Genomic DNA, 21,072 nt, shown 5'->3' with positions numbered 1-21,072 from the left:
CCCTGCCAGCCAGCAGTTAGATGCACGGCCCGCGGCGTCGCTGTCTGGTGCGCTCATGGGTCATTCCCTACGGGCGCGAGAGAGACGGCACGACCAAAACCCGTCAGTTTATGGGGTCATCCTTTCCCTCGTTGGGCCGGGCCTCGGTTTTGGTGAACTGCTGAGTCTGACAATGCTTTGCATCTTTACAGCATGGAATTCTGTGATTAACTTGTTAGGGAATATACAAAGCTAAGAAACACATTCACGCTTTTGACAACTTTATTAACAGCCATGATACCTCAAAATCTCTCCTTATGGTATTGCACTTGTCCGAGAAATTAATGTTTTGTTCACAGGGCACTGCTTGTGAAAAATATACATTTACAATAAAATAAAATAAACAGGTAAAAACCTCAACAAAAATATGAAACAATTTAAATTTTCTCCCACCTAAATCAATAAATACTTTTTCAAAAAAAAAAAAAAATTTAAAAGAATCAGTCTATATAGGTTTTGAAGTCATGCAATGCATGCATGTTTTAAAATTACATTTGAATTCTTTGAGTACTTATTTAGGACATGGATGAATTGCAAAGAAATACCATCACCTGTACCAAACCTCTAACATTAGTAAATGTTCAGTCAAAACAACTTATACCAAAAATTCATTCAATCAAATGCTTCAACTAAAACTTAATTAAGATGTTTGAAAGGTTTGCAAACGAACTAATGTTTTGAAGGCACCATTTTCCTTAGCCATTAGCTCATCATATGACCCCAGTTCTGCAATGCCTCCATTTTCTAGAACTGCTATTTGGTCTGCAATTGAAGAAAAGTTGTTTGAAGAAAACTCCATAACGAGAAGATAAAGGAAGAGAAAACTTCATTATATCTTTGGAACTTACCTGCATTGCGAACGGTAGACAAGCGATGTGCGATAACTAACACTGTACGACCAAGCATTATTTTTTCAAGGGCATCTTGAACCAAATGTTCACTTTCAGCATCCAATGCACTGCAAAATGAAAGCCAAACTTATTCATAAATGCTGGAAAGAAACGACAGTATTTTTTAAAAATCAGATCTAGTCTTTTTAGGGATGAATGAACCTACCTCGTAGCCTCATCTAGGAGTAGGACTTTGGGATCCTGGCAAAATGTGGAATGAGTTTTTAAAAATTAATAAATACAAAGAAATGCAATAAAAACGGCCCTTCCAAGCAAAGTGCCTGCAGAAATATAACCAAAACACTCACTCTCATTAGTGCACGAGCAATTGCTATTCTTTGCCTCTGGCCTCCTGATAATGTTATACCTCTCTCACCAACAATTGTATCTAAGCCATTTGGCAACATACTTATAAATTTATCAGCATTTGCAATTTTAGCTGCTTTCCAAATTTCTTCTTCTGGAATTCTGGAGAATATGTCAGTACTTGCATCACTTGGTTCATCACATACTACTGACCCATAAGCTATATTGTCACGGATTGAGCCTGAAAAGAGAACTGGTTCCTGAAAGAAAAGGGCACCGTATGGATTAATTAATCGAGTAAGTGAGGAATCCGGATTTAATCCAAATCCTTTGCTGGTCCTTACTTGGCTGACCAATGCAACATTTTTCCGCAACCAAGTCCAATCAAGTTCTTTCACACTTTGACCATCAAATAAAATCTGTCCACTGTGCGGGTAGTAAAATCGCAGGAGAAGTGATGCAATAGTAGACTTCCCTGATCCACTACCACCAACAACTGCTGTCATTGCCCCAGCAGGAATACTAAGATTCAAGCCATTCAGTACAGTCACATCAGATCTGGATGGATAGGCAAATGTGACATTTTCAAATTCAACTTGACCTCGTGGCTTACTTTCAGGAATTATTCCACCTGCTGACAAGAAACAAACAAAGATTATGCATTAGCACCCAATCAAATACCTTCATGGTCTTTTAAATTTTATTTGGATACTTTACCATTGTATGTGTAGTCAGATTTACGGTCTAAAATATCCCACAAGTGTGCACTAGCTCCAAGTCCCTTGTTCACATCACTCCACAGGTTGGCAATACCACTTGCAGACAGGCTCACATACCCTGCATAGATTAGAAAAGAACTGAGTTGTCCAACTGTTACTGTGGAGTCACCTAACATTGGTGCTCCAACATACAGGGCACTCACAAGCACTACATTTCCACTAAATCCAGTCTGCAATGTAAAAAGAATTAGACATGACATTCTGATATAAATATGAATAGATGATAACCTTAGAACAGGTGAAAAGGACCTTACCAAGCCAAAAAATAATGCCCGCACTTTTGCCTCTTTGTATACCAGTTGCAATAGATCCTCCAGCTTCTTGGAGTATAAATTGCACTCATATTTTTCATGTCCAAATGTTTTCACAACACGGATATTAGAAAACCGCTCCTCTGCTACTTGATTTGCAGCAGCTAATGAGCCCTGCAGGAAATGAGAAAATATTAACACAATTCAAGAAAGTGGTTGAAATGAGTTTTAAGTTGATCACAATTTCACATACCTGGACTTGCTTAGATAGGATCCGAATGTACTTCCCCACTACAACTAGAAGAAAAGCAATCGGCGGTACCACACCGACCAATGTTAGGAAAGACAGCTTGGTTGAAGTGTAGAACTATAAAATTAAAAAGAAGTCTTAAAATTAAGTAGTCTTAAAGAACGTAGTTTTCAATTAAATAATTACTTTTTAGCATACCATCATGGTTAATCCAGCAGATACACTTATTATACTCCTTACACCATCAGAGAATTTTACAGACAGTAGTTCACTGACAGTCAATGTATCTGATGACAGTCTACTTAACAGCTCACCAGTTTTGTGACGGTCAAAAAATGCGGTTTCTTGTCTTATCATAGACTGATATACTTTCTCTCTAATTGACTTTGATATTCTCTGACCTGATTGAAATAAAATATTGAAGAGAAATACCATGTGGTAAGTCTGAGAACACTTTTCTCATGGGTACCAGCTTAAATTCATAGCAGATGATTATAAAAATCTCACCTGCAGTATTCATCAGAAATACTCTCCCTGCATTGCATGCCCCTCCTAAAGCAAAAACTAGTAACAGCACACCACAAAATTGACTTAGCTGTTTTTGCAATTTTTCTTTATCCATTTCAGATGAACTCTTTAACTGTTCATTTATCATGTCAATAAGCTTTCCAATTGCAAAGGGAACAGACATGGTGACTGCACTAGAAACCAATAAGAATAAAATACCACCTAGAAAAGAAACAGAAAACAATAAATTTTAGAAACATTCAGCAATATTTTTTTTTAAAGTATGACAGAAAGAATGGACTTTTGTGGACTGACCTGCTAGTTTCCACCTTTCAGGTTTTGCTAAGGATATTAATCGCTTTAAGTACTGTCTATCAATTTGTTTCAATTTTGACCCACTTGATGCCACATTGGTTTGTACACCTTTAGAATAGTACATTTTTGACAGTCCAAGGTTAACATTTTTACGCAGGACATAGGCCTGGGTGCTTAAGATATTTCTGATGTCCACTCGCTGAATACCAGGTCTCAAATGGTTTAATCCATAGAATTGTCTTACTGTTGTGGTTATGTGTGAGCGATTACAGCTGATGAGAATCTGGTGTGATATAAATGAGCTTCGGGCGGATTTGAGAAGGGCAATCATTTTGACGGAGTGAGATGAGTTAAACTTTTATATCAGCTTGGCATGACAGTTAAAATTCTACGCCGTATTGTGAAGTTCTCCTGTATGAGAATCTCCCAAAGTTACGAAGGTTATGTACACCATTGAAACTTGATGGATACAGTCATAGCCCTGAAACAAACAGAAAAGAATAACAAATTTATAAACGAGAAAATAGAAGAGGCAGCTTAACCACGCAATAAAACCAAGAATCACCACCATTACCATAATTACCATAACAAAACACCGAGAACTTCGGAGCTAGCGCGCAAGCAGACAAGTACACATTACCAACCTATCACACAAAACAAGCGACAACGCTTCGCGATAACTTTGCCGGAGGTTGAGTAAAACCATTACTAATGATTGAAGAAAATTCTCAGTTAAATCATTTGGAAGAGAACATTTATTAAAGAAAGAATGTCTACCGAATATGCTCTGTACCCATTTAGTAACATTATTATAGTTTATAGTTGTCTAACTTGAACTGGTCTTACTGCGAATAAGAGTCCCCCCTCCCTACCTCCCCCTCCCCCGTGAACTATGCGTAACGTAACTAACAACAAACAATAGTAACACCTGAGTACACAGGTGACTCAAAGTTTCATTTTATTATGTCCCTCTTCTCTAGATGCGAGTTTTTCACAAAGTATTGATCAACTTAGTCGTAGTAGTCACATTTCTTGTTTTATTTTATGTGTATAATACCTCAGACTCGCTATTGAATCGTAATAGCGCAGACGAGACGATGGCTCCGGCTAGTGACGGATCGAAGCCGTTCGCTTCATTTTTAGTCAATTCAAGTAACTCGACGCCCAAAGAAGAAGTAGATGTTTGGTGCATATTCACTAAGGCAGCTGGAAACGCCCCCATGAAGTACAAGCTGCTTACATTTTCCCACTCGTTACTTGAGAGTGCCAACAGTGTTGTTGTTTCACTTCATGTTATTGTCGACACCTCCAGTCAAAGGATTGCCCAGGAAATACTACAGGGCGTGAAGGAAACCTTGAAAAAAGGCATGAAGGTATGTTCTTTTGTTTGTTTTAAATGTCATCCTTTTCGCTTGTGCATACTGTTGTTTCAAGAAGTTAATTTTGGTATGTTTCTAGGTCACGTTCTACGATGTAAACCAGATTGCCAAGGATCTTAAGTCACTTGTTGCCGCTATGCAGCCACATTTCAGCTCTCAACCGGGATCATACTACAGTGATTCTCTTTTCTTTTTGTCATTGGGCTTGCATCACATTGCCCCGTCAACAATGACAAGGGCGGTTATGTTTGATATTGACACCAAGCTGCGGTCAGATGTCGGGAAATTATTCAACCTATTTGATAGGTGGGTCTTCTTCTCACAATTTCGATGTTTTGTGATTGGAACTTCCCATTTCATGTATGGAGTAATTATTGAATTTTTTCTACCCTTGTTTGACCAAGAAATGTTCGTTTTTACAGTTTTGGAAATGATACACTTTTTGCCCTGGCTCCCGAGCTCTCACCAGTGTACCGCCATGTACTCTATACTTACCGTTCGCAAAACCCTACATCTAAGATTGGTGACCCAATCGTAACGGGAGGGTATCCAGGATTGAATAGTGGTGTGATTTTATTTGTGCTGGACAAGCTAAGGATGTCAGCACAATACCCCCAGCTTATTCAAGCTTCAAATGTAACTGCACTTGCCCAGAAGTACAGTTTTAAAGTAAGTAGAATTTTGTTATGGCACCATATCATTCCTAATGAACTCTAAAATTTTTATTATTTTATCTCATCTAAAAAATGACTAATCTTTCTTTCTTTTCCTCTCTAGGGACACTTGGGTGACCAAGATTTTTATACCCTTTTGGGCTTCGAGCACCCAGAGCTGGTGTCTGTTCTTCCATGCAATTGGAATAGACAATTATGCCCTTGGTGGAGTGAACATGGATACCGAGAGGTCATGCCTCAATATGCACACTGTGAAGGAAAGATTCATGTGTGGCACGGCAATTGTAACACTCCTATTCCTGCTTCCTAGTAATTGCATCACAAATATTACGCAGGTTTTCTCTTTCCTATTTTAAGTTATGTTGGTGAGGCAATGTTTTATAATTATTTTTTGTTGTTGTTGAGTAGGTTTGTGGATATTTTATAATATTGTGAAGTTCAGTACACAAAGAGATTTTAATATTTTAAATATTTTTATGTAGGGACACTCTTTATTATTGTTTTTCTAGCAATTGTTTAGTTGTAGAACTCTGAAGCTGCCTTGTTTTGTATTATTTATGTTGACTTCCCTTTTAACATTGTATATGTGACTTTTTTTTCTTCATTTTTGTAATGTGATCTGATCTGCTTTAAAGAGACTATTTATTATTTTATAAGAATGAAATTAAAGAACAAGTATCATGCCATGGAAAGTGAATGTTAATGTCTCTTTTACCCACACCCGCTTGCCACTCGCAAAATTACGCAAAAAGAAATGCCTATGACAACAAATCAAACTGGAATCAATCTCAAATTCTAGGTCGTAACTGACAATAACGGTAGCCTGTATGCGCACGATGAAGTTGTTGACGTTTTGAGGCGGCCCGCTTGGGGCCGGAGATCAGTATTTACATCAAACCCTTCAATCAAATTGAAGATTATTCATAGTTTTTCTTGGCTGTAACTCGTATTGTTGAATGAAATAGCTAAATTTTGTTATCACTCTCAGATCAAAACTATTTATACTTACTTATTCTGTTGATAAGATACTTATTATTATGGAGGCCCTTGGTCACAAAGGCTACCAAAAGTCTATATTAAGAGATTGGCCCGGTGCAATTTCTGTTTGGGATGAAGCAATTAAAAGTTACCCACGAGAAAAAAAGTTTTATAACAATAGGGCTCGTTGTTACTTTTTAATGAATGATTTCAAAAGGTATTGAGATTTCCTAACCTGTACAATTTTCCTTTAAACCCAAGCGCTCGTAATTAAATTTATTTTTATTTATAGAAAACTAATTCTATGTGCCTGTGTGGTTGTTTTTTTCATCAGAGCTTTAGCAGATGCTGATTTTATGACAAGTCACTTTCCAGAATATCCTCGTGGTCACTTTCGGCAAGGCGAGATACTTGCTTCCATGAAAGTATGTTCCGTCTCTTCCGTAATGTGTTTTGCCCTTGTACAGTTTTAGTTCAATTTTGATGTTTTGGGTTCACAGAAATTTAGAGAGGCAGAAAAATGTTTTCGACGTGTCCTAGAACTCGACAACACATGCTTGGATGCTATTAATGAGCTTAATGAGGTTCAAATTCAGCATTTATGTAGTCTTGGATTCAGCAGATATCAAGCTGGCAATGCATTATCCATGGCCAAAGATTTTGAGGTAACTTGGTATATAGAACAGGTTTCTTGTCTTGCTTTGTTATGAAGTGCATAGTTTTAAATTTCCTATGTTCGCAGGAGGCAAAAACCTTGTTACGGGAAGGTGCATTCCCAGATGATGATGGAGAAATATATGAATCGGATGAAGATACTGCTGTCCAAAAACCAGTTCAAGTTTATGCAATTCCTGGGCATTATGATCCACTCGAAGAGTATGTTCATGTTCAACCCTCTAGTTTAGAACCAAGTAGATTTTGAGTTACCTGTGTTGTAATTAAATCTTGTGTTACAGCCCTGATAATCCCAAGAAGTGCTGTTCGATTTGGGTTGGAAATATGAAAGAAAAAGTTAGTGATGATGATCTTAAAAAAATATTTTCAAAGTGAGTTTTAATTTATATATTTGCAGAGCTTATATAAGTATATCAAATTTGTTCTTAACTCTCAAAAGCTCTTTTATCTCTTTCCCTTGCAGGTATGGAAAAGTAAAAAGTATAAAAGCCGACTTCTCAAAATTTTTTGTGTTTGTCAATTATGTAGAATCCGATGGTGCATCCAAAGCTATGCGACATTTACAAGGACAAGACCTATCTGGAAACAAAGGCATTAAAATACGTTATCCAGATCGAGTGATGAATAAGTAAATTCATCATTTTGCTCTTTTTCCTAATGGAGTGAAAATGGGTAGAGACTTTTTTGCCAACAGTGTATCTTCTTGTTGTACACATCCAGCAAGGAAAAAACATGGTGGCTATATCTTAGGTTCCTACTTGTCTTAATGTTTTGTTCAGTATGTAATTCATCTCAAGCGTTTTTTGTTCACCTCTTCAAAGGAATTTTCATTTTCTATTTCCTGTTTTGTTAGGAACTTAGATGGCAGAATTGTATTTCCATTTAGATCTGTATTTCCTTGTATTCTGAATGTGTATTAAGAGATCTGAAATTGAACTACAAGGCCTGTTCTGATTCTCTTATTTAGGGTAACGAAATGAATTGTTATGCTTGTATTTTGATCTATTTTTTTATCAGTTTTATTGTTGACATGACATTTATCTCTTGATTAGTGCCTTCTGAACACCTGTAATTTACATATTTATTTATTATTTATACACCAGCGATGTTAACTTAGTCATAGTGATGAAGCCCGTAGTTCAATAAATAATTTATACAGATGCAACTGAGTGAAAATTGCACTTCCCCCTGACTCTCCTCCCCTACCTCCCCTCCTCTGCCCCTACTCTGACTTGACTGCCCCCACCTTCCCAAAAGTCCACCCTCCCCCGCACCGCACCGCCAGAAGAAAAAGAAAGGCGGTGGCGGTGGCTGCGTTAGTAACAATAACATGGGGCTGGGCGCTGCGCTGTGGGGGATATGCGTTCAGTGATTTATCCTCTGATGTGAAATTTGTGCCATCATCATGACCAAGTGGAAGCCAGTTCGAGAAAAGGACAGATATGGAATTGGTGGGTTACATGTTATTGTTCATGACATTTATCTCGATGAGAATGGACCTTTTGCGTATGTGTGCACAGGGTTAGGCAGGTGCCTAGGAAGTAAACAAATAGATATTGTTTTGCTTTTTTAAATTTTTATGGCTTTTTCTGTCGCATCTATTACTTCGCTCTCTAAAAACAAGCTTTGTGTTGCGTTCAGGAGATGGAACTCCTCTTTCTTACGGTTTCAGGTTGTGTTTTGGGATAATCAAGAACAAGATCAACAACACTGACCCAAGCATTTATAATAATAAATGGAGTTTAAGTCTCTTTTGTATACAGTAGGCTTACTTTAGCTCAACTTATCTGAAATTGCTTCTTTTGTCAGTTTCTGTACACATTCTGAGTCCGTTTATTTTTCTAACCTTGCATATGACAGCTCCCTTCTGGAGATTCTATGAAATTTGTCAATTCCTTCAATACTTCATCAAAGGAAAGCACATTTTTCTGGAATGGTTTTAGTCTAAATGTACTCTTATCATTCTTCCAAACTATCTTTGTAAACCCCCTGAAATGGTTTATGAGAATACCCCTACTAAAGAATCATGTTCCATTTTTTTTATATATATAAAAGAAAATTGTTTAGGTCAATGCCACTTAGCTTATAGTTGATTCCAAGACCTAAAACTATATTTTTTGCATTGCTAAGTTTACATGCTGAATCTGTCCCCTGCCTTGCTCTTGTGCTCAATTACATATTGAGCTCCCCCTTCCCTACGTTATATCTTTATTGGCACATCCTCTTTGTGACCCCGGCAAGCGTAAGTAGAACCTTGCACAGGGGACTAGATAAATAAATTGAAGGGACGTGCTCCACAGGAAACCAAAGTCATTGTAGCTTCATACTACTGCTTGAACATTAAGCTCACGGTCTTATTCTTTTGAATTGTATTGGAGATAAAATCATGTCTTTGGTTCAAAAATATGGTTCAATAATTATCTTGAACTTGTAATTTTTTGATTGTTGTAAATTCTATTTTCTCTGATTATATTTCTTTCTTTTTCTGTTTTCAGCTATTCACAATTTTAACCAACAGTTGCCATACAGAATATCTCTCACCGTGGGTGAATCTGTTCACTTACTGGAACAGAATGGAGATTGGTACTTCGGATGTTCTACCAAAAACCGAGCAATTCGTGGGATTTTCCCCAAAGCTTACATTCATGTGGCCGAATCTATCACAGATAAATCGGGGTATGAAATTTTACTTTCTACTTTTTTTTCCTTACTACTACCTACTTTGTCTCTTAACTGATGGGTTCTCTTTTATTGTATCCCAGAATGTCTGAATTCCCTATTCTCAAACAACCCCAAGTTGTACAAGAGATGACATCTGTGTTAAAAGAATGGGGTACAATATGGAAGTGGCTATATGTGACACACTCCGATCAGTTCAAATCAATGGAGCGGCGCATTTTAGATTTAATTCGTTGCCGTTCCAAGATTTTATCTGGCACGCTCCCAGTGGATGAACTGCGTCAGATGAAGAAACAAGTCACATCAATGATTGATGTTGGAAACAAGTAAGAGTTTATTTCCTTGTACTCTAGGCATATTTCCATGTAGTTCAAATGAGTCTGATTACCCATTTCTAATTGTTCTACATATTTTCTCTTATCAGAATTCTGAATCTTGATATGGTGGTAAGAGACGACCAAGGGAACATTCTTAATCCTGAAGTTACATCTACTCTAGAGCTTTTCCATCATCATGAATTGGCAACTGACCGTATCCGCAAAGCCACAGTAAGTTTCAAAATCGTTTTGGCTATTCAGGACAAGTTCATAATTTGTAACTGGAAGAGTTATACTGAGTAATTATCTGTTAATCTTTCCCACCCTTTTAGTGTGGATCTTTAAAGAAGACATCTAAGGTGGTTTCTCATTATTCATACACCTTGTTTGTGTCTCTGAGAAACTTTGTGTGTAAGATCTCTGAAGATACTGAACTTTTAATGGCACTTTATGATGCTAAGGAGGGTCGAGTCTTCACTGAGAATTATGTTGTGCGCTGGAACAAAGATAGTTTTACCAAAGATCCTGATCAGTTACATAATCTTCGGGTTCTCTTTACTGTAAGTGCCTGTTTGTGTAATTGCTCAACTTATAATGAATTTTTAATAACACCTTGTGAAGTTAGTAAACACATTTGTCTGTTTTAGGATCTTGGCAGCAGAGACCTTCAACGAGAAAAGGTGTACTTAGTTGTTAATGTGGTTCGATTAGGTGCTATGGATTCTCGTGAAACTGAGCAGAAAAATAGAAAGTCCATCGCAAGTAGTGTTGTTGGTGATGCAATTGTGTTAAGGCGTCCATACGGAGTAGCAGCTATAGATATTACTCTTTTTCTATCTGGACGAATTGAAACTGATGAAGAGACTCATCACTTCATCCCATTACTCCAGTCAGTTACTCATGTTACTCATTGCAGTGGTGTTCCACATATTTACTTTTATTTTAACCCAAAAACAAAACACAATATTCTAAGTATACTATTTACAGATGTGGAGATAGAGACGACTTGGAAGGTACTTTGAAACGTATTCTCACTTTGAAGGAGTTGACCCAACGGGAACACAAAGGCCATGGCCTATCTGCTAGTCTAAAGTTATTAAGAGGTGACTTAAAGCAAGTAAGTTGATTTTTCTCTGGGTAATTAACCAGACAAAACAGCACCTGGTTCTTATTTCCAATGATTGGTATACACATTAAACCTTAATGCTACTTTTTTCAGGCTCGCGAAGAAAATCCTCATTTAGTCTTGGGTAGTGTAGCAATTGCAAGGAAGATGGGTTTTCCTGAAGTAATTCTTCCAGGTGATGTGCGAAATGATCTATATCTCACACTCCAGAGTGGGGAGTTTTCCAAAGGCAGTAAATCTACTGACAAGAATGTTGAAGTGACTGTTTGTGTGTGTAAAGAAAATGGACAAGTGTTAGAGGTAAGGGAAGCTTTATGCAGTTGCATGTCTTGGATTTGAAGTCCTTTGTCATGATATTAATAAGCTGTCTGGTATTTGTCATTTTAGGAAGTGATTTTGATGGGAGGTGGTCTTCCTTTGCAAACTGAATATCATTCTGTTATATATTATCATGAAGATAAACCAAGGTGGAATGAAACGTTTAAGGTAGCAATCCCCATAGATGACTTCAAGAGTAGCCATTTATTATTTACGTTCAAGCACAGGTATTGACACGAATATTTTATCTTTGTTGAGTTGTAGCTAGCAGTTTTCTTTACTGCATTGTTAATTTTATCTTATTTAGATCATCAAATGAGGCTAAGGACCGAGCAGAAAAGCCCTTTGCACTATCTTATGTCCCGCTCATGCAGAAAAACGGAACCACACTTCATGACACTCAACATGAGCTGCTCGTTTATAAAGTAATAATCAAAATTATTTCATTATTTTCTCTATTCCAATTTTTTTTTAATCTGTCGTTTTTTCTTGCTTTCCTCTTTTTTTTATCAGATTGATCACAAAAAGTATGATGACTCAAATTTAGCACATTTGAAGTTACCAGCAACTCGGTCAGAATTGGCTGATGGGGTCAAGCCATCTCTTTCTGGCCTCTCATTGTCCAGCAAGGACTGTTTCATTATAAACACTAATGTCTGTTCAACAAAACTCACTCAAAATGGTTTGTACTGCATTTCATTATTATTTTCTCTAAAAAAGTGAAATGCTGCATTGTTGCATTTATCTGTCTCTTTTCACAGTTGATTTATTAGGCCTTTTGAAATGGAGCTCTAAACCTGAGGCGCTCAAGGATTCGCTTTTAGCTCTCATGAAAGTTGAGGGTGAGGAGGTGGTGAAATTTTTGCAAGATGTTTTAGATGCACTGTTTGATATTCTAATGCAAAACTCAGATTCAGATTTGTATGACAACATGGTTTTTGAATGCTTGGTGAGTTAAATAATATTAATTAAAGTAAGTTCAAAATAATATACCATGGATTTTATAACTAGCTCTTTTCTCTCTCTTCAGCTTTATATCATTGGTTTGGTGTCTGACCGAAAATATCAACATTTTCAACCTGTTTTGGACCTCTATATCCAAGAAAGTTTTTGTGCCACTCTAGCATACAAGTGAGTGTTGGGTTATATGATGTGTACTACTGGTCAGAACAGAAGCATTCTCATATGTCATTTTTTTCTCCCCTTAGTAAACTTTTGGTTGTGCTGCGCTATCATGTGGAAAATGCAAATTCTTCTGACCCAAGAGATAAGGATCTGTTATTGAAAACCATGAAGTCATCATTACAATATTGCATTCGATTTGTAGTGCGATCTCGCTTGCTCTTCTCTCAGTAAGATTCATTGCAAAATATTCTCAAAATAGATTTTTTGAGATCCTGATATTGAGAAAAAAACAACACTGATTTTATTTATGTTATTACCCTTTTTCAGAATGAATGAAATGAAAGGTCAACAACAGTTTGAAGTATCCCTTCAACAGTTCCTTCGGTCTCTTTCTGCTATGATGAGCCATAATACGGATCATACATTATTGGCTCAGGGAGCTTGTCTTAAGTACCTGCCGTTATGTATTCCTGATATACTTAGTGTTTTCAATGCAAAACAGCTAAGGTAAATTATTTAATTTAAAAATCTAAAGCTGTAGTTAATTGGTGTGTCAAATACTTATGTTTGATTTCCAAATGTTACAGTTCTCATCTATTAGAATTAATTGCTTCAGTACCTCCAGGGAGACTTACCAAACAAAAGATGATGACTATCGATGACATTGTCCATAGTCAGCTCTTCAAAATGCCAGAATGCAGGAGCATCTTACTTCCAGGCTTCACCATCAGAATAAAAGAACTTCTGGAATCCCGAGAAGAGGTATGTTATAGCTTTTGCCCTCTGTGGTATATTCTTTGTAACAGTCTTCCGTCTCCTGTAATTCCAATGAGCTGTTACACTTTCTTATGCAACCTGGTAACTGTTAATTTCAAGCTTATATTTTACTGTTGGGGTCTCTTTTCTTTGAAGTGGGTTTCATGAGTGGTTTGGGCAATGTAGTCTTGTCTCTCTTTACTGAAAATTGTCTATTTTTTGTTGCATGATTTAAGTTTAATTTAAGTGTGAATATTGTACCCAGTGGAAACTTTGGTGCTTTGACTCTGTTATGTCTTTTATGAAAGAAGCCTTATTTGCTGAGAGATCAATGTGTTCATGTAGCTTGTCTGTTACATTTTTGCATGGTTAAAAAAAATTGAGTTAAGGATAGCATTGATTCAGGATTGCTTATTGGTGGATTATTTATTGGTATTTGGCTTGTGTTCTTTTTGGCTTCAGAAGACATGGATCAGTGGGAGGTAAGCATGGGAGAAAATTTGCATGTGCATGCCATTCATCAAACTTCCTCTAGCTCTACCGCTATTGTATTGTTCTGTTCAGTTCAACAGTTAATAGTTTTCAAATCATTTTAAGCTTGAAGTTGTCTTTATTCATATCGTAACTCTGGTTCCATAAGATAAGCTGCTTTGTGATCTTTCCAAAATATTTTCTGGTTTGTTTTGTTAGTTTTATTCTCTTGAATATAGCCCACCTGCCAGAATATCCTACAGTTGGTCAAACTTTGAAAAAAAAAAGAAATGGCTGGTTTATGTACAAGGGAATACTGTTAATACTTATATTTGCTTTTATTTTACCTGTAAAGAACCTAATGTAGCATGTTATTGTTTCTTTCTTTGTGTTTTTGTTGAAAACTCTTGATTTCCTTTGCTGATACTAGTTTTGTTTGTTTGGTGTAACTGTAGTTGGGGGGTCGTTTGGGTGCTGTAAATTTTAGTGGTGTGTGGTGTTGTGGTACTTAGGGTCGCCTGGGCTTTGATTATCGGCAAAAATCCAAATCTGTAGCCAAGATTGCCAAGGTGTTGGGTGCCAGCAAGTATAAGCTACATGAACATCATGGGTATGCTGAGGAGGTGAGTTATGAACAGCATTTAAGTTCTAGCCATATCTTCAAGATGGGCAGCAAATGGGATTTTTCAAAAATTAATTTGAAGGGGTTTTGTGGTTTAGTGCTCTTTTGTTTAAGTTTTTTTCTCAACAAACTGATTTAAGTAAATGTCCAAGTTAATTGTCAAAAACTGGCAAAACACCTCTAGCAAGCAGGCTGCCAACACAACTAGCCTGCCTTGTTTTGTTGGAGTGGATTTATTTTAAACATGCATTCTAAATACTCTTTTAATGTTTTTTTGTTATCTGCGTGAAGTACTGTGTGTTTCTAATGGCATGGCTTTATCTTAAATGTTTAGCCTATAAACAATCTATGAATCAGTGAGTGTTCTCAATTGGTCATTTGTTTGTAGGTTGAGCTGTGTGTGAAGATATTAAGCGATATAATGGACTTGCTCTTCTCTGCTGATGTTGGGCCAACAATACACGATGTAACAGAAGTGATGTTAACAACTCTTCGTACTGTTATCCAAACAACTATAGCAATGGATAGAGAAAGCCCACTTGTGGTGAGCACAATACCTTTCCTTTCTGCAGTCTGATTTTGCGGTGTAGGTTTGGTAATAATTGTCACAAGATGATTGTCACATTTGAAACTTTGTTACTTCTTTTTAGGGAAATTTGGTGGCAGTGATGTTGGCGATTTTCAGGCAAATGACTGCACATCATTTTGAGCTTTATATTTCACATTTTCCAACCAATACTGACTTGCTTGATTTCCTAATGGAAATCTTGTTGGTTTTCAAAGATTTGGTGTCCCGCCCTGTCTTTCCTCAGGATTGGTCTGAAATGATAATGCTCCAAAACAGGTAATAGATCTCTCTGTTTGCATCCTATTAAATTAATTTAATCCTTCTTTAAAATCTAACTTGGTCTTGTTCTATTCAGTGTTATATTGAAAGCCTTGCGCTTTTTCTCCCATACCATACGTGACCATTTTTTCCAACCATTTGAACATCAAGCATGGAACAACTTTTTCCATTGTGCTATTGCTTTCTTAACTCAACCAGCTCTTCAACTAGACAATTTCAGCTGCAATAAAAGAGCTCGAATTGTATCTCGTTATAGAGACATGAGAAGAGAGACTGGATTTGAAATTCGTAGCATGTGGTTTAATTTGGGTAAGTTCTTCTTCCTCCAATTTTGATGTTTGTCTTTGTATGCCCTTTTCTACTGTTTATTGTATCATACAAATTCCTTTTTATACAGGTCAAGCTAAAATTCAATTTGTTCCTGGCTTGGTTGGTCCCTTCCTAGAGATGACTCTCATACCAGAAACTGAACTCCGCAAAGCTACCATACCAATTTTCTTTGATATGATGCAATGTGAGTTTTATTCATCTCGCCATCCAGGGGAAGGGTTCTCAGACACTAAAAGAGACTCAAGCCATATTAAAGCACATTTCTCTGAGGTAAACACTCCCATTGCACAACTTAAATGATTTTGTTGGTCCACTTATGTAGAACATATTATAGCCTTATTTTATTTGCAGTTTGAAAATGAAATGATTGCAAAGCTAGACACTTTAGTGGAAGGTGGTCGTGGTGATGAGCACTATAAAGAACTATTTCACAGCAGTATGATGCACTTGTGCCAAAGCCATTCCACTATGCGCGATCAAGGAATGCGCTTTGTGACAACTGTGACACGACTCATGGAGCGTCTGTTGGAATATCGCTGTGTAATCAATGATGAGAATAAAGAAAACAGAATGAGCTGCACTGTCAATCTGCTTGTGAGTGCACAATATTAATTTTTTTTAAAACCAAATTGTGATGTTAATTTTGAAGTGAGATGATTCAAATGAAATATTTCCACAGGACTTCTACAGTGAAATCAACAGAAAGGAAATGTATATAAGATATGTTAACAAACTGTGTGACTTACACCTAGATTGTGATAACTTTACGGAAGCTGCTCATACATTACGGTTGCACAGTCAACTTTTGCAGTGGTCAGATGCCTCCTTGCCCCCTCTTCTGAGATCTCCACGACATGCATACTGTCACACACATCGTCAACTTAAGGAGGCTCTCTATTATGACATCATCAAGTTTTTTGACAAAGGAAAGGTACGTTATTCTGTTGCATTTGTTATTTGTACATGACACTAAACTATAGGGGTTGTATTCTACTGAATTTTGTTTTTCACCAATTCTATAATGCCTGCACAGATGTGGGAGATGGCATTAGTTGTTTGCAAAGAACTTGAAAGACAATATGAAGAAGAAGTGATGGATTATACTCAATTAAGTGAATTGCTGAGACGAAGGGCTCGTTTCTATGACTGCATTATGAAACAAGTGCGCCCAGAGCCAGAGTATTTCAGGGTGGCTTATTATGGGAAAGGATTTCCTGCTTTTCTTCAGAACAAGGTAAGAATCATTCAATCAAAATCTGACTGTCAAAAAATGAATCAGAAAATCAATGACGGTTTCATGCATACTTTTTCAGGTGTTTGTTTACCGTGGTAAAGAGTATGAACGTTTAACTGACTTCTGCAACCGCACATTGAATCAGCTTCCAAATGCAGAGCTTATGAATAAGTTGACACCACCAGGTGAAGACATCACAGAATCTATGCAACAATGTATCCTTTACATTTATTCAACCTTAAAAAACAACTTGCGTGATGCTTGCCTTTTCTCACTTTTGTGTTGTTTTTTTTTGTTGTTTTTTTTGGGGGGGAGAGCTTTGTGATTTGGTGGTATGCCTTAACTCTTTCTTAGTTGTTCAAATAAACAAAGTCGAGCCAGTAATGGGTGAAAGACAGCAAAGGCTTACTGGAAGACCCATCAATGATCAAATTCTTCGTTATCATCGGTACACCATCAGCTTTTTGCAAAAATGTCTGTGAAATGAAGTTTGATGAAGGGACATTTTCTGATTAAGATATTTTTTACAGTGTTAACAACGTCCAGAAGTTCAGGTTCTCTCGCCCATTTCAAAGAAGAGATCCCTTGCTACCCAGTGAAGACTCTGACATGAACGAATTCGCAAGTCTTTGGCTTGAACGAACAGTTCTTGTTACCTCATACCCCTTGCCTGGTATCTTACGCTGGTTTCCTGTGACTTCATCTGAAACATATGAAATAAGTCCTCTACGGAATGCCATTGAAACAATGGAGGCAGCAAATAAGTAAGTAATTTGTTAAGAGCAGCTCGCCCTCTTCTGCCTTTCCCTACCAGCAGTCAGCCTCAAATTCTTTACCCGTTCCTTTCTCTCAGTGGCTTACATGTGGTCTGTTTCGCTGCTCTCAGTGTAGTTGAGCATTATTTCTTGTATAAAGGGTAGCTAACGATTTGTTCTTATTGGATAATTGCAGGAGTTTGCAAGAACTAGTCATTGCACATCACAATGAACCAAACTTGCCAGTGAATCCTCTAAGTATGAAATTAAGTGGCATACTAGATGCTGCTGTAATGGGTGGCATTACAAACTACGAAAAGGTAAACTGCTTTCTATCGATCTGGTGGAGTGTTGTTATTTATTAGTAAATTATTTTATGGCATTTGAATAATTGTGCCCATATGCTCTCTACCAGGCGTTTTTCACTGTGGAATATGCAGCTGCGCATCCAGAGGAGGCTAAGCAGTTAGCAAATTTGAAAGATCTTATTGCAAGCCAAGTGCCTTTGCTGGAAGTTGGTGTTCAGTTACATAAGCAAAGAGCACCAATCAGCCTTGGACCTTTCCAACAGCGTCTTGAGCAATGTTTCCGAGAGATGCAAAGCCAAGTTGAAGCCAAGCATGGAAAGAAGGTTTGTTGTTAATTCACTTTGTCTCAAATTGTTAGTTAAGCTGCCAGTTATTTGACTTACTTATCAATAATTCTTGGGACAGACCTGCGACTTGAAACTTGACAGCCCCCAATGGTCTTCAGTGAGGCCATCAAGTAGCACTAGCTCAGGATTTGGAGAAGACTCCTTCTCCAACCGTGTGTCAGAGGGAAGCCTCACCACTCCAGAGTAAGGCTCTTTTATTCTTGGATTGGAAATCATTTGACCAAATATTTGATTTATATAATGCCTAAACCAATGTTTCAGACCGCAAAACATTAACAATCGCATGCGAGGAAGTTTAACTCGCTCACAAGTTGCTACTCTGAAAAGTCTTGCATTCAACTTTTCTGGTAATTTAGGATCTTCCGGGACACTAGGAAGGCACTAGTAAGTATAAATTGCAGTTATAATCAATTTTGTGTAAATTTTTGTTTTGAAATAATATTTTTACCAGTTCCCACAGTTCTTCTAATAATCGAAGTACTTCTAGTCTGAGTGGATCTCCTAGTTCAAACAGTGTCAAATTTGGGCGATCAGCATCTATTTCTACTGATATGACTGACACCCCTGTTTATGCTGAGAAAGAAAATGAGCGCGATAAAGAGAAGGATAAAGAGTCACGGAAGTCTGAAGGGAAACGTAGTCGTCTGTCTCGTAAGGCAGTGAGGTAAAATCACATATACATTTAGTCTTCTTTTCCAACCATGCTAAGTGCTCGTTTTGCTTGGTTTTTGCTATGTTGGTGATTTCACTGCTGTATTTGCATTGTGCTCAGACAGCTGTCTTTGGGAAAGTTGGACTGCTTGCGACATTGACTGCACGGGCTTTTCTTTTCCTTTGTTTCAGTCTGCGTCATGCTAGTCGCAAATCTGCTAAGGATGCACGGCGGTACGATATAGCTTATATATGTTTAGCACTTAAATTGAACAATATTTGAAACCTTTGTTCGTTTTGCTTTGTTGAGCTGAAATATGCCTCAGAATATGTTATTTTTTGCAATTATTTTGTTTAGTGTTTGCACAGGTGCTCCACTTACGAAATGTGAAAATTTTATATGCTTCTGTTACAGAGATTCGAACACAAGCATAGGTGGCTCTGGAAATATATTAAACAATGGGAATAGTCAGTGGTACACTACAGAAACAACTTCTCCAGCACACTTTTCTCCAAGTTTGTCAACATCAACCATCCACTCTGTTGGACCTGTGTTTGAACTTCGTCAAGAGGTAGTTGACATCCATTTAGCAGTTAAAGAACCATTTTACCAAAGAAATGTTTGGTGTTAAATTTTAAAATTTTCAGCTTACTCCACAAAGGCCTCTGAGATCTGAGGTGGAGAGAGAAAAGCGACTCAGCCTAAGCCGTCCTTCAAGTGGCCAGTTTACCCCAAGTGTGACTCCTTCTATCGGGGGCCAGTCGGGAAGTCATTCAGGAACTAGCAGTAATCGAGATTCCGTCGGTACGTTTATGCCTTGCGGACCTGCCTGCTTGCATGCTACTGCATGCGTACCCTTTCACAATGCTCCTCTTGCTTGCCTCCAGGAACAACCAGTGAAGATGACGGTGCGCCCCCTCCACTTCCGTTGAAGGTTCGAGACGCTTCCCTTGACACGTCCCTAGATAGAAGTATAGACGTGGACGCTGAGGCAGACTATTGCAATTTGTTTGGTACACCGGACCATGTCAAGAGTGTACCCTCAACTCCTAGTCTCAGGGCGAAGGTAAGGTTTCCTTCGGCTGTCCGTGCCTGCTACATCTGAATGTACGCCTGTAAAGCTGTACGAGTCGTTTTGTTGCCCCAGGCCCTGCCTCCGACTCCCCAAGAAGAGACGCCCCCGGCAGTTCCCTCCTTCAGCGCAAGTCCTGTCGGTCCTGTCGCTGAGGGAAGTGGCAGTGCTGCCGCGGCCCCGCCGGCCCCGCCCGCGCCCCATCCCCCAGTCTCCGAGCCGCCGGACCCTGACGACGCGGCCCCATGACAAGACGCGGCCAAACCCTCACAAGGTTTGGCCAACAACAGCTTCTTGCATCAGTACATTTCCAAAAACAGTCCCACAGTCCAGCCCTGAGGCAGCTTCAAAGTAGGCACGGTTAGGGCTGAAGCAGCGGGCTGCCACAGTGCAGGCTCCCGCGACTCCCAGTGAACAATGGAGATTTTAGTCTGGTCAAAATGTCGTCAATGTTTTATGTGACAGTGATTTGTGAGTATTAATTAATAATGATATTAGATAGAATTAAAACTAGTATACATATCATGAAATTTAGTGGGAACTAGTAATCAGGCAATGATGAATTGAATGAGATTTCTCTAGTTTAATTATTGTTCTATCATCATTTTAAATGAATACCATTGTATTTTATTGTAGACTTGTTTTACTTTGCACAGCAAAAATAGGAAAAGGAGGGGAATCTTCCTTTAATTCATTGAGTATCAGGCTGTGATGGAGCTAAGCACCTGTATTCAGCTGCTTTGAAGTAGAGATCCAATTTCTCTATTGTAAACAAAGTTAATTTCTTTACCCCAAATTTGCTGGAAAAGATTAACTGTAAGACTCTGAAATAACATGTTACTTTGTGCCTTTGCATCATGATAATGATGAAAAAAAAAAACAAGATTCTCATCCCTCCTCACTGGCTATTTGTTACCCAGCTTTTGACTACCGCAAAGCTTTGAATTTTTATTACTTTTGGGCACAATTTTATAGGCTGATTTATGTGATTTCAATTATTGAAATGAACTTTGTATGTGATGATATTCTACGTACTGCTCTTTATAACTTGATCTGTGTATATATTGTGT

General features: G+C 37.9%; 4 protein-coding genes across 9 annotated transcripts; 3 read left to right on the top strand and 1 right to left on the bottom strand.

Moving 5' to 3' along the window:
- Positions 1 to 243: 243 nt before the first annotated feature.
- On the bottom strand, positions 244 to 4,073 carry LOC117644888 (ATP-binding cassette sub-family B member 10, mitochondrial-like). Of its 3 annotated transcripts, none has more exons than XM_034384604.1 (12): positions 3,921 to 4,073; positions 3,338 to 3,818; positions 3,023 to 3,244; positions 2,714 to 2,916; positions 2,519 to 2,632; positions 2,269 to 2,439; positions 1,953 to 2,184; positions 1,580 to 1,869; positions 1,238 to 1,495; positions 1,096 to 1,130; positions 888 to 997; positions 244 to 801 (listed from the first exon to the last, which is right to left on the bottom strand). In XM_034384604.1, the coding sequence occupies exons 2-12, from the start codon at positions 3,666 to 3,668 to the stop codon at positions 680 to 682; spliced, it is 2,088 nt and encodes a 695-aa protein (XP_034240495.1). In that variant the 5' UTR covers positions 3,669 to 3,818; positions 3,921 to 4,073; the 3' UTR covers positions 244 to 679. The 3 variants fall into 3 exon arrangements, with proteins under 3 accessions (XP_034240495.1, XP_034240487.1, XP_034240500.1); XM_034384596.1 differs by having other exon boundaries at positions 3,912 to 4,047; XM_034384609.1 differs by having other exon boundaries at positions 1,580 to 1,866; positions 3,912 to 4,047.
- A 124-nt stretch (positions 4,074 to 4,197) lies between these two features.
- On the top strand, positions 4,198 to 6,082 carry LOC117644944 (xyloside xylosyltransferase 1). The gene is made up of 4 exons (XM_034384741.1): positions 4,198 to 4,710; positions 4,796 to 5,022; positions 5,139 to 5,385; positions 5,494 to 6,082. Exons 1-4 carry the CDS (start codon positions 4,318 to 4,320, stop codon positions 5,698 to 5,700), a joined length of 1,074 nt encoding a protein of 357 aa, XP_034240632.1. The 5' UTR covers positions 4,198 to 4,317; the 3' UTR covers positions 5,701 to 6,082.
- Positions 6,083 to 6,216: 134 nt separating this feature from the next.
- LOC117644949 (heat shock protein sti1 homolog) lies at positions 6,217 to 8,208 on the top strand. Its single transcript, XM_034384772.1, has 6 exons — positions 6,217 to 6,585; positions 6,703 to 6,793; positions 6,869 to 7,033; positions 7,111 to 7,244; positions 7,325 to 7,414; positions 7,507 to 8,208. Exons 1-6 carry the CDS (start codon positions 6,428 to 6,430, stop codon positions 7,673 to 7,675), a joined length of 807 nt encoding a protein of 268 aa, XP_034240663.1. The 5' UTR covers positions 6,217 to 6,427; the 3' UTR covers positions 7,676 to 8,208.
- A 115-nt stretch (positions 8,209 to 8,323) lies between these two features.
- LOC117644862 (dedicator of cytokinesis protein 1) lies at positions 8,324 to 21,056 on the top strand. 4 transcript variants are annotated; one of them, XM_034384537.1, is made up of 37 exons: positions 8,324 to 8,494; positions 9,539 to 9,719; positions 9,806 to 10,048; positions 10,147 to 10,270; positions 10,372 to 10,599; positions 10,687 to 10,928; positions 11,027 to 11,156; positions 11,259 to 11,465; positions 11,553 to 11,710; positions 11,791 to 11,908; positions 11,997 to 12,165; positions 12,245 to 12,432; positions 12,514 to 12,614; positions 12,692 to 12,835; positions 12,936 to 13,115; positions 13,196 to 13,370; positions 14,348 to 14,458; positions 14,846 to 15,001; positions 15,108 to 15,301; positions 15,381 to 15,613; positions 15,702 to 15,904; positions 15,986 to 16,228; positions 16,314 to 16,565; positions 16,668 to 16,868; positions 16,948 to 17,083; positions 17,223 to 17,316; positions 17,399 to 17,632; positions 17,820 to 17,943; positions 18,039 to 18,254; positions 18,337 to 18,461; positions 18,540 to 18,662; positions 18,739 to 18,942; positions 19,122 to 19,163; positions 19,345 to 19,501; positions 19,578 to 19,734; positions 19,818 to 19,996; positions 20,078 to 21,056. In XM_034384537.1, the coding sequence occupies exons 1-37, from the start codon at positions 8,449 to 8,451 to the stop codon at positions 20,249 to 20,251; spliced, it is 6,192 nt and encodes a 2,063-aa protein (XP_034240428.1). In that variant the 5' UTR covers positions 8,324 to 8,448; the 3' UTR covers positions 20,252 to 21,056. The 4 variants fall into 4 exon arrangements, with proteins under 4 accessions (XP_034240428.1, XP_034240419.1, XP_034240436.1 ...); XM_034384528.1 differs by having other exon boundaries at positions 18,730 to 18,942; XM_034384545.1 differs by lacking the exon at positions 19,122 to 19,163 and having other exon boundaries at positions 18,730 to 18,942.
- Positions 21,057 to 21,072: the final 16 nt, after the last annotated feature.

This window comes from Thrips palmi, unplaced genomic scaffold, assembly GCF_012932325.1.
Source record: "Thrips palmi isolate BJ-2018 unplaced genomic scaffold, TpBJ-2018v1 HiC_scaffold_1, whole genome shotgun sequence".
Lineage (NCBI taxonomy): Eukaryota > Metazoa > Arthropoda > Insecta > Thysanoptera > Thripidae > Thrips > Thrips palmi.
Note: the sequence above shows the minus strand (reverse complement) of the source record. Positions and strands in the feature narration are given on the sequence as shown.